Raw genomic sequence first — 14,637 nt, 5'->3', positions numbered from 1 at the left:
TGAAGAAGCTTTTTAAAATAAATGCTTGATCTGAAGAGGCCCCATGCTGTTGTTTTAAAAAGTGCTATTCTTTTAAATAGCAGAGAATAATTATACTTCCAGAAAGCACATTAATTTTAACAGCATCTGTACAAGTGTACTCTGAAATATAACACTACAAACAGTGCATATTGTCTGTACTGTTTGTTGCAAGGAGGCAAACTGCTGGGAGGCAGAGGCAGATATTTTCCCCTTGTTTTCCTCTCCAAAATCTAGCTGCGTCTTATACTTCGGAGCATCTTACACTCTGAAAAATACGGTAACTTGATTGTATTTGAAGTCCAAAATTCTGCCATTGCATGATGATCTCATAAAAGATGTGAGATTCATGGAGGCCCCAATCTTGATCCATTGATGTTCTCCCCTCCTTTGGGGTCACCCCAGTCACATTTTTGATGAGTGGCATCTCATATATTAGGACCAAGTTCTCACTTCTCTCTATCTACCTTCCGGCCAAGTAATTTATTCAGAGCCCGTTTCATTTCTTCGTTCCTTAAAGTATAGATAATGGGGTTGAGCAACGGAGTCACGGCGGTGAAGAAGACCGAGACCACTTTGTCCTCGGCCAAACTTGTGGAAGGACGGGAATAAATGAAGATGCAGTGTCCCAGGAAGAGAGTCACCACAGTCAAATGCGCCGCACATGTGGAAAGAGCCTTGTGTTGACCGGCCACCAAACGGGTCCGAAGGGAGGCCAAGATGACCCCGTAGGAGACCACCAGCACCACGAAGCAGACCACGGAGATCAGGCCTGAGTTGGACACAATCAGGACCTCAATGACGTACGTGTCAGTGCAGGCGAGCTTGATGACTGGAGGAACATCACAGAAGAAGTTGTCCACCACCTTGGGGCCACAGTAGGGGAGCCTGATCGTCATGCCAATCAAAGCCAGGGAATGGATGGTACCCCCAATCCAGATGGTGCCCGCCAAGAGCAGGCAGACATTGTGGCTCATGACGTTGAGGTAGTGCATGGGGTTGCAGATGGCTACGTAGCGGTCGTAGGCCATGACGGTGAGGAGAAAGATCTCTGTGCAGGCGAAGAGGTGGAGGAAGAACATCTGAGCAACGCAACCTCCAAAGGAGATGGTCTTCTCGGCTGACAGGAAATCAACCAGCATCTTGGGCACGGTGACAGTGGAGTGGCAGATATCAATGAAAGAGAGGTTGCTCAAGAAGAAATACATGGGGGTGTGGAGGTTGTGGTCCACGATAATTGTGATCATGATGAGTATGTTCCCAGCCAAAATCAGCAGGTAGATCACCAGGAAGATCGCAAACAGAACCTGTTGGGTCTCAGGATTGTTGGAAAGGCCAACCAGCACGAATTCGGTCACCGAGGTCCAGTTCTGTATTGGGGTGGTCCAATTGGAAGCCATCTCTCCACCTATTCCTGTTCTGGAGAAAAGGGAAAACAATTTCCTGTATTATTTTGCCTTGGGGAAAGAAAAGGAAGGCGACCAACTCACACATCTACAAGCTTCACATCATAAAAGTGAGCAAATGAGACAGGACAATGCGATTTACCAAGTCCAACGAAATTGTCAGAGTGTCAGGCTTCCAAAGAGCATCCAAAAGTAAATCAGAGTCCGAGGCAAAGGATTCCTCAAAGTTCCAATTGATGAAGAGAGGTCATGTTGGCACATCTGGGAAAACCCGAATCTGAAAGCTTCCCGGTTTTCCCCCACCCGGTTGAAAGTTCAAGATCTTGCCCCCACACCCACCAGTCCATCACATGGTCCAATCTTCCACTGCCACGCTGGCAGCTTCCACCCATCCAGTTCTGGCCAGGTGCGGAGGGCAAAGGATGACCTTGGCTTTTTAGAAAGAATTTTGTTATGGCTACATATCATTCAACTTTTTATAATCCCACCCTCCCATTTTCCCACAATAGAAAATGCATTGTAGAATAATAAAAAGTGTGGCAGGCCTGAAGTCCCAAAGGCCTGACAGGCAGCCTCCCCTCAAAAGAAAAGCGTGCCCTGTAAAGAGAATAATGTAGGGGGTTAACATAAGCATAAGTAACCACCTCTTCCCTCCCCCACAGGGGGACCCTTTGTTGCATCAATCACACCCAGAAAGCACACACAGGTAACTGATTCAGCAGGATTGCTGTGTCCCAGGGTCGGTGATCCCCTTTGCGACCTTCTGAGAAGCGAAGTCAACGGGGGAAGCCGGATTCACTTAACAGTCGTGTGACCAACTTAACAACTGCAGGGATTCACTTAACAACCGCGGCAAGGAAAGGAATCCAACGGGGCAAAACTCACTCAGCAAATGTCTCATTTTGCAACAGAAATGTTGGGCTCCACTGTGGTCGTATGTCGAGGACTAGCTGTATATTTGCAATGTCAGGAAGACAGCTAGGCGGAATCCAAAAAGTTAACGACAATGCTGTGATTTATTGTGCCCTGTTAATGCAGAATTCAGAATAACGGAGTTGGAAGGGGCCTTGGAGGTCTTCTAGTCCAACCCTCTGCAGGAGACCCTATTTGATTTTAGACAAATGGTTGTCCAGTCACTTCTTAAAAGTCTCCCATCTTGAGGCACCCACAACTTCTGATGGCAAGACGTTCCACTGGTTAATTATTCTGACTGCCAGAAAATTCCTCCTTCGTTCTAGTTTCTTTCTCTCTTGGTTCAGTTTCCATCCGTTGCTTCTCATCTTGCCGTCTGGTGCTTCAGAAAATAAGTTGACCCTCCTCCCTAAGGAACACGGAGAACAGACCGGCGGCTAAGCTAAACACTTGCATTATTTTTATTTTTTGCTTTAGATTCTTGTGAGATTTTCCTTCCCTCCCCCCCCCACCTTTCCTGAACAAGCATTGCTAGAGAAATGCTTGAACTCTCACGCCATGGTTGCCGTGATGGGATTCAAATACCGTATTTTTCGGAATATAAGACACACCATTTCCCCCCGCCAAAAAAAGGCTGAAAATCTGGGTGCGTCTTATACACTGAATACAGCATTTTTTGCCTCCCAAAACCCCACCCCCTTCACCAAAATAGCTGTGCATAGCCTTTAGGAGGCTTTCAGAGTGCTCCTGGGGGCTAGGGAGAGTAGAAATGAGAGAAAAACGGCCCATTTTATGCTCATTTTTGGCCCCCTCATCCCCAGGAGCACTCTATAAGCCTTCTAAAGGCTTTGCATGCCCTTTGTTTGACAAAAAATAGACCCGCTTTCACGAAAAACAGACCATTTTTTGCTCATTTTTGGCCCCCTCATCCCCAGGAGCACTCTACAAGCCTCCTAAAGGCTATTTGTGCCCTTTAAAAAAAAAAACCACACGGGATACACAAGACACGGGAGGTGCCGGAGCCTTGCTGGTGGGGGGAGAAGAGGCAACACTGAGAAAACTTAGATCACAAAAGTGAATTAGAAAAATAATGCAATTGCTAATACAAGGAATTTTTTTCTGTTTGATATAAAATAGATTGAAACTACTTGAAGATATAAGGTAAAAATATGCTGTCAAAATATTGCTAAGTAGTAATTATTTAATATATTAATAAGTGAAAGTTATGAGAATTGGGGGGAGTGCCATTTCCTGCATAGTGTAGCTGTCAAAATTTGTAACTTTATCCAGTATCCCCTTTCCTGAATTTTTTTGTAAAACTAATAAAAATTTCTGTTTTTTTTAAAAAAAAAACGGGCACATTTTTGTGAAAAACGGGCCATTTTTGGGAGGTCTGCAGAGTGCAAAAACTTTTGTTTTTAATTTGCCTCTGCAAAATCTTGGTGCGTCTTATACTCCGGTGTGTCATATGCTCCAAAAAATACGGCAATTCAACAACTGCTTCACCCAGGGTTGTTAAATCAGGTTTACTGTTGTAGGAGGTATGGGCCATGCCTGTCCTCCAGCTCCACTGTGCGTGCAAGACGAGCCTCCTGCAACGGCCAACTGACCCTGGGCGAACCAGTTGTTAAATTACACACCAGCACCCCATCAAAGTGGATCCTGGGAGCTGTGCTACACTGCAATGGAGAAATGAGCAACAGAGTGGCCAGCACGAGGGAAGGAGCAGGAGCAGGAAGAAGAAAGAGGGGAAATGGCCTTCTCCTTCCCTCGTGCTGCCTCTCCGTTGCCCATTTCTCCATTGCAGTGCAGCGCCCAGGATCCATTTTGATAGCATATGTGTTTGTGTGTTTGTAATTTAACAACTGGTTCGCTTGAACTGGCGTAAACCGGCTGAATCCCACCATTGCGTGGTTGGCATTTTTTGTCGCATACCTGGGATAAACGAATACTTTCTTCCACCCCTAAGCAAAAGATAGATGATCTATTGTACTTACAATAATACAATAGTAGAGTTGGAAGGGACCTTGGAAGTCTTCTAGTCCAACGCCCTGCCTAGGCAGGAAACCCTATACCGTTTCAGACAAATAGCTATCCAACATCTTCTTAAAGACTTCCAGTGTTGGGGCATTCACAACTTCTGTTCCACTGATTGAATTGTTCTCACTGTCAGGAAATTCCTCCTCAGTTCTAAGTTGCTTCTCTCCTTGATTAGTTTCCACCCATTGCTCCTTGTTCTACCCTCAGGTGCCTTGGAGAATAGTTTGACTCCCTCTTCTTTGTGGCAACCCCTGAGATATTGGAACACTGCTATCATGTCTCCCCTAGTCCTTCTTTCTCTTAAGCTAAACATACCCAGTTCCTGCAACTGTTCTTCATATGTTTTAGTCTCCAGTCCCCTAATCATCTTTGTTGCTCTTCTCTGCACTCTTTCTAGAGTCTCCACATCTTTTCTACATCGTGGTGACCAGAACTGAATGCAGTATTCCAAGTGTGGCCTTACCAAGGCATTATAAAGTGGCATTAACCCTTCACGTGATCTTGATTCTATCCCTCTGTTGATGCAGCCTAGAACTGTGTTGGGTTTTTTGGCAGCTGCTGCACACTGCTGGCTCATATTTAAATGGTTGTCCACTAGGACTCCAAGATCCCTTTCACAGTTACTACTACTGAGCAAGGTATCACCTATACTGTACCTGTGCATTTCGTTTTTGTTACCTAAATGTAGAACCTTACTCTTTTCACCATTGAATTTCATGTTATTAGATAGTGCCCAATGTTCAAGTTTGTCAAGATCCTTCTGTATCTTAAGCCTATCTTCTGGAGTGTTGGCTATTCCTGCCAGCTTGGTGTCATCTGCAAATTTGATGAGTTCCCCATCTATCCCCTCATCCAAATCATTGATGAAGATGTTGAAGAGTACTGGGCCCAAAACAGAGCCACTGCATACCTTCCTCCATGTAGATGCAGTTCCATTGAGGACTACACGTTGAGTGTGGTTGGTCAGCCAGTTACTTACTTCGCCCCTGGCAAATAAATGTGGACTGCCAGCTTTAAATCTGGCGACAGCAGAACACGTGACTTTGAAGAAAATGAGCAAGGGTTTGTTAAAAAGCTTTCTAGAAATGAATGAATTCATTAATTAAAATGAGTTAAAGTTCTCTTTCTCTCTCTTATATTGGCAAGAAATCAAATGCCGGTGATGGAGAACCGATCTTTTACGAAGGCATTCCTTCGCAAGTAACATTATCCCCAAGTTGGAAAACAAGTCTCATCAACCAGTTTAGTGCAGTAGTTAAGGTGCTAGAAAAACCAGGAGACTGTGAATTCTAGTCCTGCTTTAGATGTGAAAGCCAGCTGGGTGACTTGGGGCCATTCACTTTTCCTCAGCCCAATTCACCTCACACGTTTGCCACCTGGAGTTACTTTTAAAGAGATAAAAATCTAATAAGTAATAATAATTCTCAGGATGACAAAGGAAGCTTTAAAATGTCATATCTTGCTGTCTGCCTGCCTGCCTGTCCGTCTAAGGAGACGGAGATTCTCAGTCATCCAAGGTCATGGTTGCTCCAAAGGTGCTTTTTCAAGAGGCAACTGGACTTTCTGGTTTTTCTTGGAAGATGTTTTGTTGCTCAAGCTTCTTGGATGAGAAGGAAAATGTTTTCCAAAATAGCCCAGAAAGTCCAGTTGCCTCTTGAAAAAGCATCTTTGGGATCTCTCTCTCTCTCTCTCTCTCTCTCTCTCTCTCTGTTTCTCTCTTTCTTTGTCTCTCTTTGTTTCTCAGTTACTCTCTCTCTTTCTCTGTTTCTCTCTGTCTCTCTCTTTCTCTTTGTCTCTCTGTCCCTCTCCCCGTTTCTCTCTCTCTGTCTCACTCTCTGTGTTTCTCTTTCTCTGTTTCTCTCTCTCTCTCTCTCTCTCTCTCTCTCTTTCTCTCTTTCTTTGTCTCTCTTTATTTCTTGGTTACTCTGTCTCTCTCTGTTTCTCTCTGTCTGCCTGTCTCTCTCTCTCTTTCTCTCTCTCTGTGTTTCTCTCTTTCTTTGTCTCTCTTTGTTTCTCTGTTATTCTCTCTCTCTCTGTTTCTGTCTCTCTATCTCTCTGTCTGTATCTCTCTCTCTGTTTCTCTCTCTCTCTCTCTCTGTTTCTCTCTTCCTCTCTCTGTTTCTCTCTCCATTTCTCTCTCTCTCTTTCTTTGTCTCTCTTTGTTTCTCTGTTTCTCTCTCTCTCTTTCTCTCTTTCATTGTCTCTCTTTGTTTCTCTGTTACACACACTCTCTCTGTCTCTCTCTCTGTTTCTCTCTCTGTGTGTTTCTCTCTCTCTGTCTCGCTCTCTCTCTGTCTCACTCTCTCTCTTTCTCTCCCTCTGTTTCTCTCTGTCTGTCTTTCTCTGTCTCTCTTTGTTTCTCTCTCTCTCTCTCTCTCTCTCTTTCTCTCTCTCCGTCTCTCTCTTTCTCTAGATTACCAAATGGAAATGGATAAAAAATGCCAACCACATCACGAGAACTCACGCAAGTCTTTAATAATCTTGTTTTGCCAATTCTTTAAATGAAGGATCTCTCTCTCTTTTTCCCTTCCATCGCAAAACCATCTCTTTTTCAAGGAAAGTAACTTAGCCGCCAATCCTCTCTCGTGCTAACAGTGCACAGCTTATCACATTATCCTCATTAACTCTTTTGATGCCAGGTCCCTGTTGTGAGAAGAGAAATCTCTTTTCTTCCTGATTTTGCATCTTTTTCTCCCTTTAGATTATCCGCTGGAGAGCAGGAACTACTCTGCACACAGTAAAGTTCCTTTTGGAGAGATTTTGGCTGAAAGAACATATTTCTTTCCTATAGCGTTCCTTTGTATAAATGCACATCATTTTAGATTATTATTTTCTTGTTAGCTGCTCTCTCGTGTTCGGATTTGGCTTCAGCAAAATAATGCAGCATTTAGGGGAAAAGATACCACCCAGTATCCCTAAACTGAAATCCAAAATGGGAAATACTTCCACAGATACCATGTACTTTCCGATGGTGCTCAGGTAGATGCAAAAGACATCTAAACACTTTAAAAAAAAGCAACATGCTGAAGTTAGAATAGAATAACAGAGTTGGAAGGGACCTTGGAGGTCTTGTAGTCCAACCCCCGCTTAGGCAGGAAACCCTACACCACTTCAGACAATTGGTTATCCAACATCTTCTTAAAGACTTCCAGTGTTGGAGCATTCACAACTTCTGGAGGCAAGTTGTTCCACTGATTAGTTGTTCTAGCTGTCAGAAATTTTCTACTAAATTCTAGGTTGCTTCTCTCCTTGATTAATTTCCACCCATTGCTTCTTGTTCTACCCTCGGGTGCCTTGGAGAATAGCTTGACTCCCTCTTCTTTGTGGCAACCCCTGAGATATTGGAACACTGCTATCATGTCTCCCCTAGTCCTTCTTTCTATTAAATTCAACATACCCAGTTCCTGCAACCGTTCTTCACATGTTTTAGTCTCCAGTCCCCTAATCATCTTCGTTGCTCTTCTCTTCATTCTTTCTAGAGTCTCCACATCTTTTTTACATCGTGGTGACCAAGTTAACAAACTTGGCTTCATTAAAATAGCAGGTTTGACTTTTCTGCTCAATGTAATGCTGGAGTTGATCAACCTATTCCCTACTTCATAATCTAGCTACTCACTTTTGGATGCCTCCCCCCCCAAAGGAAATTTACATTAAAAATTTCCTGCAGTTGTCTTACAGGCACAAGAACTCAGAATACATTTTTTAATTAAAAAAGTAGGCTAGTCAAGGAGAGAAGCAACCTAGAACTAAGGACAAATTTCCTGACAGCTAGAACAATTAATCAGTGGAACAATTTGCCTCCAGAAGTTGTGAATTCTCCAACACTGGAAGTCTTTAAGAAGATGTTGGATAGCCAATTGTCTGAAGTGGTGTAGGGTTTCCTGCCTAGGCAGGGGGTTGGACTAGAAGACCTCCAAGGTCCCTTCCAACTCTGCATTCTCTTCTCTTCTCTTCTCCTCTCCTCTCCTCCCCTCTCCCCTCTCTGTCATTCTCTGTCTCTCTTATCTCTCTCTGTCGCTCTCTCCTCTCCTCTCCTCTCCTCTCCTCTCCTCTCCTTCCCTATTCTATTGTTAAACTATTAAGGCTGCCTCTTCCTCATTATGATATTATAACTATTCTGTTCTGTTCTGTTCTATTCTATTCTATTCGATGTAAAATTTAACAGGGCTTTAATGGTGTTAAAGTGACATCCATTAGAGCGAGTTGCCAGTGCATTTATTATCACGGTCCTTATACGTAAATGAGTACATGCATTTATTTTTCAATTCAGTGGTCTCTTCTACCCCGCATAGTAACACAATATACGTATCTGCTAAAAAAGACGGAGGAGGAATCAGTGATTCCCGCTTTCAGGCAATGACAGAAAAAGACAACTTACAATTTAGCATGCATCTGAAGGACAGTTCCTTTTGTTCCCTTGCTTCAGCTCGGTTGAAGTTTCTGAATCTCACCTGTATTTTATTCTCCCTTTTGCCATATATAACCTTCTCTCGCTCTGGGTTTTTTTTTTTTCATCAACGCAAAGTCTTTTCATGTTGCTTTGCAACAGCCCCTCGCTTGTCCCTGTAGAGATTACAAACCATGATGTCACACGGCGGGTGGGGGAGTTTGTTGGGTGGGACACAACCGTTCAAAGATATTTTCAACTTTGGTACAAAGGATATGAAGCTTTTTCCCTTGACAGGGGAGAGTGGAGTGAATGGGAAGGTCTTAAAACAAATTGAAAAAAATGTTTTATTTAGCTGGCCTGATGAATTAATCTGTGCTTCAGAAAGTGTTGTCCAAGTATTTTAGATAGTTTCTTAACAGAACAGAACAGAACAGAATGGCATGGCCTGTCTTATCTTATCTTATCTTATCTTATCTTATCTTATCTTATCTTATCTTATCTTATCTATCTTATCTTATCTTATCTTATCTTATCTTATCTTATCTTATCTTATCTTATCTTATCTTATCTTATCTTATCATGGAATAGGAATAGGAATAGAATAGAAAAGAATAATTCCCATATAATTATAATAATCCCTTTGTTCCTTCTCTTTGATAGCCAGTGTCAATCTGCATTTCATTTCTGCACATTCTAATATTTTCCTAATCACATTCTCCTCGGTAGGAATCTCTTCGCTTTTCCAATCCCAGCTGCTGTTAGAACAATGAATCAGTGGAACAGAAGTTGCCTCCAGAAGTTGTGAATGCCCCAACACTGGAAGTCTTTAAGAAGATGTTGGATAGCCATTTGTCTGGAACGGTATAGGGTTTCCTGCCTAGGCAGGGGGTTGGACTAGAAGACCTCCAAGGTCCCTTCCAACTCTGCTATGGTATTGTATTGTATTGTATTGTATTGTATTGCATTGCATTGCATTGCATTGCATTGCATTGCATTGTATTGTATTGTATGAATAATCAGATATACATTTTCTTTACTATAAGTTTCTGGTAAAATCCCCAAGAGGAATATTTCAGGTTTTAACTCAATATGTTGTTGTATCATCTTTTCCAACCACGTATGTATTTTATACCTTTTGGCTTTCACACATGTCCACCACATATGATCGTACGAGCCAGGTGTCTGGTGACATTTCCAACATTTCGCTGATTTATCTTTGAATATCTTCTCCAATCTTGCCAGTGGCAAATGACATCTATAAAATAATCTTATACAAGTCCTCTTTATACGCAGTTGACATTGTTCATTTATAATTTCTATCCCATAGTCGCTGCCATTTAGCTACCATATAACCATTTTTATTTTTTGCTCAGGCCATCATTGTTCCTTTCACTTGTTCTTCTTCTTATTTAATACTTAACACATAGCTATACAGGTTTTTTTTTTTAATCATCCTCTCTTCTGTTCCTGTTAATATTTTATCTACCATTCTGCTTTTCTTAGGGGTTAAACTTTGCTGCGTGGAGTTTTGAGATATCCTGTCTTGAATGGATTTCTGCCTGCAGTGTTTGCTTTGCTTATGAATAGAGCCATCTAGAGAGTTGGCTTCTCCTTTCAATAAGCTCTTTATCTCCCCAAGTGCTGGCATCTGGCGTGGGCTATTATGAAAGACTGGGAGGACATGGGGGATGTTACACAAGAAACAAAGCAGGGAGGGGCTGCGGCTCTGCCAGTGGACAGGGGGGAGGGGGGGAAGATGTGACAACAAGAAGACTCAGGTCACAAAAGTGAATTGAAACACTATTCCAAATGTTGTTAAAATGTACTTTTAAGGAAGTGACAAAAGTAAAATGATTGAAACGTACTGACGATTTTGTGTTAAACCTAAAACTGCTAATATCCATGGAAATGTTCATAGTTTTTTATTTTTCCTTTTTGTAAAAGTTGCGAGACCCGGGGGGGGGGGCTTCTCCCCCCCCCCCACGATGTAGCTGTCAAAATGTTCCATAACTTCTTAACCCCTTTTTCCTTGTAAAACTTTTAAAATCAATAAAAATTTTAAAATAGATGAAAGACTGGGAGGCTGCTTTCTGCCTCTAAAAAGGTGTTTCTCCATTTCTCTCTTAGGGAAATACAATGTTCTCCCTTTTCTAATATTTCCCAAAATATTTAATTTTTCAGGACGGGTTTCTCTCTCTCCCCCCCCCCCCCCTGTAATACAATTGAGAAAATCAACAGTCTAGTCCTCACAAACCTGATTTCACTGTCTTCCAAAAGGATACAACTGCAGACCAGCTGCAATTTTTGAGGGGCAATTGGGTGGTTGGGGAGAAGCTGTCCCACAATGATGGACAAGCCCGAGAAGTGAGGAAAAAGTGCAAAGAAGAGCAATTAAGATGATGAAAGATCCGGAGACTAAAACATACGAAGAATGGTTGCAGGATTTGGGAGTGGCTGGTCTAGAGAAAGGAGGAAATGATAGCAGTATTCCAGTATTTGAGAAGCTCCTTTCTTTCTTTCTTTCTTTCTTTCTTTCTTTCTTTCTTTCTTTCTTTCTTTCTTTCTTTCTTTCTTTCTTTCTTTCTTTCTTTCTTTCTTAATACAATAATACAATAATACAATAGTAGAGTTGGAAGGGACCTTGGAGGTCTTCTAGTCCAACCCCCTACCTAGGCAGGAAACCCTATACCGTTTCAGACAAATAGCTATCCAACATCTTCTTAAAGACTTCCAGTGTTGGGGCATTCACAACTTCTGGAGGCAACTTCTGTTCCACTGATTCATTGTTCTCACTGTCAGGAAATTTCTCCTCAGTTCTAAGTTGTTTCTCTCCTTGATTAGTTTCCACCCATTGCTTCTTGTTCTACCCTCAGGTGCTTTGGAGAATAGTTTGACTCCCTCTTCTTTGTGGCAACCCCTGAGATATTGGAACAATGCTATCATGTCTCCCCTAGTCCTTCTTTCTCTTAAGCTAAACATACCCAGTTCCTGCAACCGTTCTTCATATGTTTTAGCCTCCAGTCCCCTAATCATCTTTGTTGCTCTTCTCTGCACTCTTTCTAGAGTCTCCACATCTTTTTTACATCGGGGCAACCAAAACTGAATGCAGGATTCCAAGTGTGGCCTTACCAAGGCATTATAAAGTGGTATTAACACTTCACGTGATCTTGATTCTATCCCTCTGTTGATGCAGCCTAGAACTGTGTTGGCTTTTTTGGCAGCTGCTGCACACGGCTGGCTCATATTTAAATGGTTGTCCACTAGGACTCCAAGATCCCTTTCACAATTATTACTACTGAGCAAGGTACCACCTATACTGTACCTGTGCATTCCATTTTGTTGCCTAAATGTAGAACCTGACTCTTTTCACCATTGAATTTCATTTTATTAGAAATTCTTTCTTTCTTTCTTTCTTTCTTTCTTTCTTTCTTTCTTTCTTTCTTTCTTTCTTTCTTTCTTTCTTTCTTTCTTCCTTCCTTCCTTCCTTCCTTCCTTCCTTCCTTCCTTCCTTCCTTTTAACAAACAACTCAAGACAATGAACATATCCAAAATACCTTCTTTCTATTCTCCCCACCGCAATTCTGTGAGGTGCGTTGGGCTGAGAGAGAGTGACTGATACCAAGGTACCCAGTTGGCTTTCATGCTCAAGATAGGACTAGAACTCACAGCCCAAGGTCACCTGGCCAGCTTTCATCTCTAGGCGGCACTAGAACTCACAGTCTCTTGCTTTCCAGCCTGTTGCCATAACTACTAGTCTAAAACTGTCTCTTGAACTTCATTTGGAAGCTTAATGGAAAGCTTAAAACTTCATGTTTTAATCGTGGTTAAGTCCGAAGGCTACCTATAATTTTAGGTCCTGTTGAGAAATGTCTCAACTCGCCACTAGATGTCAGGAAGGGACCACAAAAATCTGCCTTCTCTGCAAAGGAGAGTTTTGGTGTGGGAGATGGGAAAAATAAAACAAAAAGAGGAAAAGTGGACAAAGAAGAGAAAATGCAGTATATAAAAATAAAGAGAAGGGAAATAAGACTTCAAGAGAGCAGGATAAAAAGCAGATCAAGAAACCTGGGGAAAATATTCATTAATTATATTTGTTTAGATTTTGTTATAAAGATGTAATCATTCCTGGGTACTTATAAATTCTAGTAATAATTTTTTGTCTAGATTTATTATAAAGATGTTAGATAACTACAATAATAATAACGAAATGTTAATGGATAATGTTTAACGATTTTATATGGGTTGGCATTGGTGAAAGCAATTGGATATAAGCCTGAAATTTATAGAAATAGCTAACGAATGCCAATATGTGGTTGTGTCCTTAAATACAAATGATTCTAGATAAAAGCACGTTTGAACAAATATAGTTAAATGAGAGTGATGGTACATTGATGGTATATAAAGATTTTTCATTTAAAATATATAATCCAATATGAATGAAGTATAAAGAATGATTGTGGTAGTAACACATGAAATTTATTTGCAACCAATCGACATGCTTTCTGGAAGATGTAATGAAGAATGGTTTTTTTTGTCTCTGTGTGTGTGTGTTTAATTAAAACAATAAAAAAAACTTTAATTAAAAAAAAGCAGATCAAGAAATCACCAGAAATGAGTAAGAGATGATGGATAAGAAGGAAAATATTAGTAGAAGAGAGGTATTCTTACAAGGTAAATTACTAGTATAGAGATATAAAGAGTTAGATCGGTAGATGGGAATGTGAAAGTAAATAATTTGATAATATTACTAATCTTGAATGTAATTCCAACAATGTTGGGAGTTTTAAAATATTAGCGATTGGGAAAAGGGAATTCATGAGATATTTTTTTTTGAGAAGAAGAAATAAGGTAGCCATACGTAAAATTATTTTTTAAAAAATGAAATACAGGACATACAGTGATGTTAACTATGTATAAAGATTAAATGAGAAAAGATAAAGAAATATGGAATGAGAATAATATGAAGTCGGCATAGCAAAACCATGGTTAAAATGATTAATTTGTAAAGATTAGGTGTTTAGCAATGGTGCATAAGCTTAAATGAATTAATGGGAAAAGAGAAAAGATTCTATAAAAGAGATTAATATTGATGAAAGTGGGGAAATTGGAATATACTGAAATTATGATCATAAATGAGATGTATAAAATGTGACCCTGTCAACCCTCTGTCCATAAAGTATGTATGATGGGAAAAAGGAAAATTGCAATAAAACTAAAAGCCTTCTCCAAAGCCAGAATGAAAGTTTGCAAGCTGGGGAAGAGAAGAGGAAGAAGATGTGTGTGTGTGGGGGGAGAGAACAAGGAGTAAAAATAGTGTCTCTCGTCCCAGGGAGGGTGAGTGGGTTATTGTTTTTTATTTGTTTATTTTCTGTATTGTGTTCTTGTTACTTGCAAGCTGCCTAGAGTTGCTGTGAGTGAGTAGGGAGGGGCATATAAATTTCCCAAATAAGCAAATTTGCAAGACACAAGGGATTTTGGCATAAGGGATTTTGTTACGAGCAGAGGAGTGGAGGACTCTTCTTGTGAAATACCTTGGACTCACTCAATTGTATTAATGTCTGATATACAGGGTGGATTCCAGGCAGACGAGCTGTATTCGAGGATTGGTCTGGCAAAGGTTTTGTATGCTCTAGTTAGCAATACAATGTTACTGGAGAAGAAGCTTCCCGAAATTAGGTTAACAACTCTTAATGTCTTTTTGGCAACGCTGTTACAGTGAGCTTAGGAGAGATGTAGCAAGGCCGAAAGACGCTGGTGTGTTCTTCTGTGCTGTGGTTTTCTCAGAGCAAAAATGAAATTTAGAACAAAAAGAAAGAGGAAAGCTTGTCTGCAAACTCACCAAGGTGGTGAAAAGTTGGGGTGACAAAGACA

General features: G+C 41.1%; 1 protein-coding gene across 1 annotated transcript; it reads right to left on the bottom strand.

Annotated features, from left to right (window-relative positions):
* Positions 1–467: 467 nt before the first annotated feature.
* LOC309382124 (olfactory receptor 4E1-like) lies at positions 468–1,418 on the bottom strand (the record flags this gene model as incomplete). The annotated part of the gene is made up of 1 exon (XM_081933627.1): positions 468–1,418. The coding sequence occupies one exon, from the start codon at positions 1,416–1,418 to the stop codon at positions 468–470; it is 951 nt and encodes a 316-aa protein (XP_081789753.1).
* Between the last annotated feature and the right edge of the window lie 13,219 nt (positions 1,419–14,637).

The sequence above is a fragment of the Natrix helvetica genome, assembly GCF_964273705.1.
Source record: "Natrix helvetica genome assembly, chromosome: Z".
In the NCBI taxonomy this organism is placed as follows: Eukaryota; Metazoa; Chordata; class Lepidosauria; order Squamata; family Natricidae; genus Natrix; species Natrix helvetica.
The sequence above is the reverse complement of the archived record's forward strand: the minus strand, read 5'-3'. Positions and strand labels throughout refer to the sequence as shown.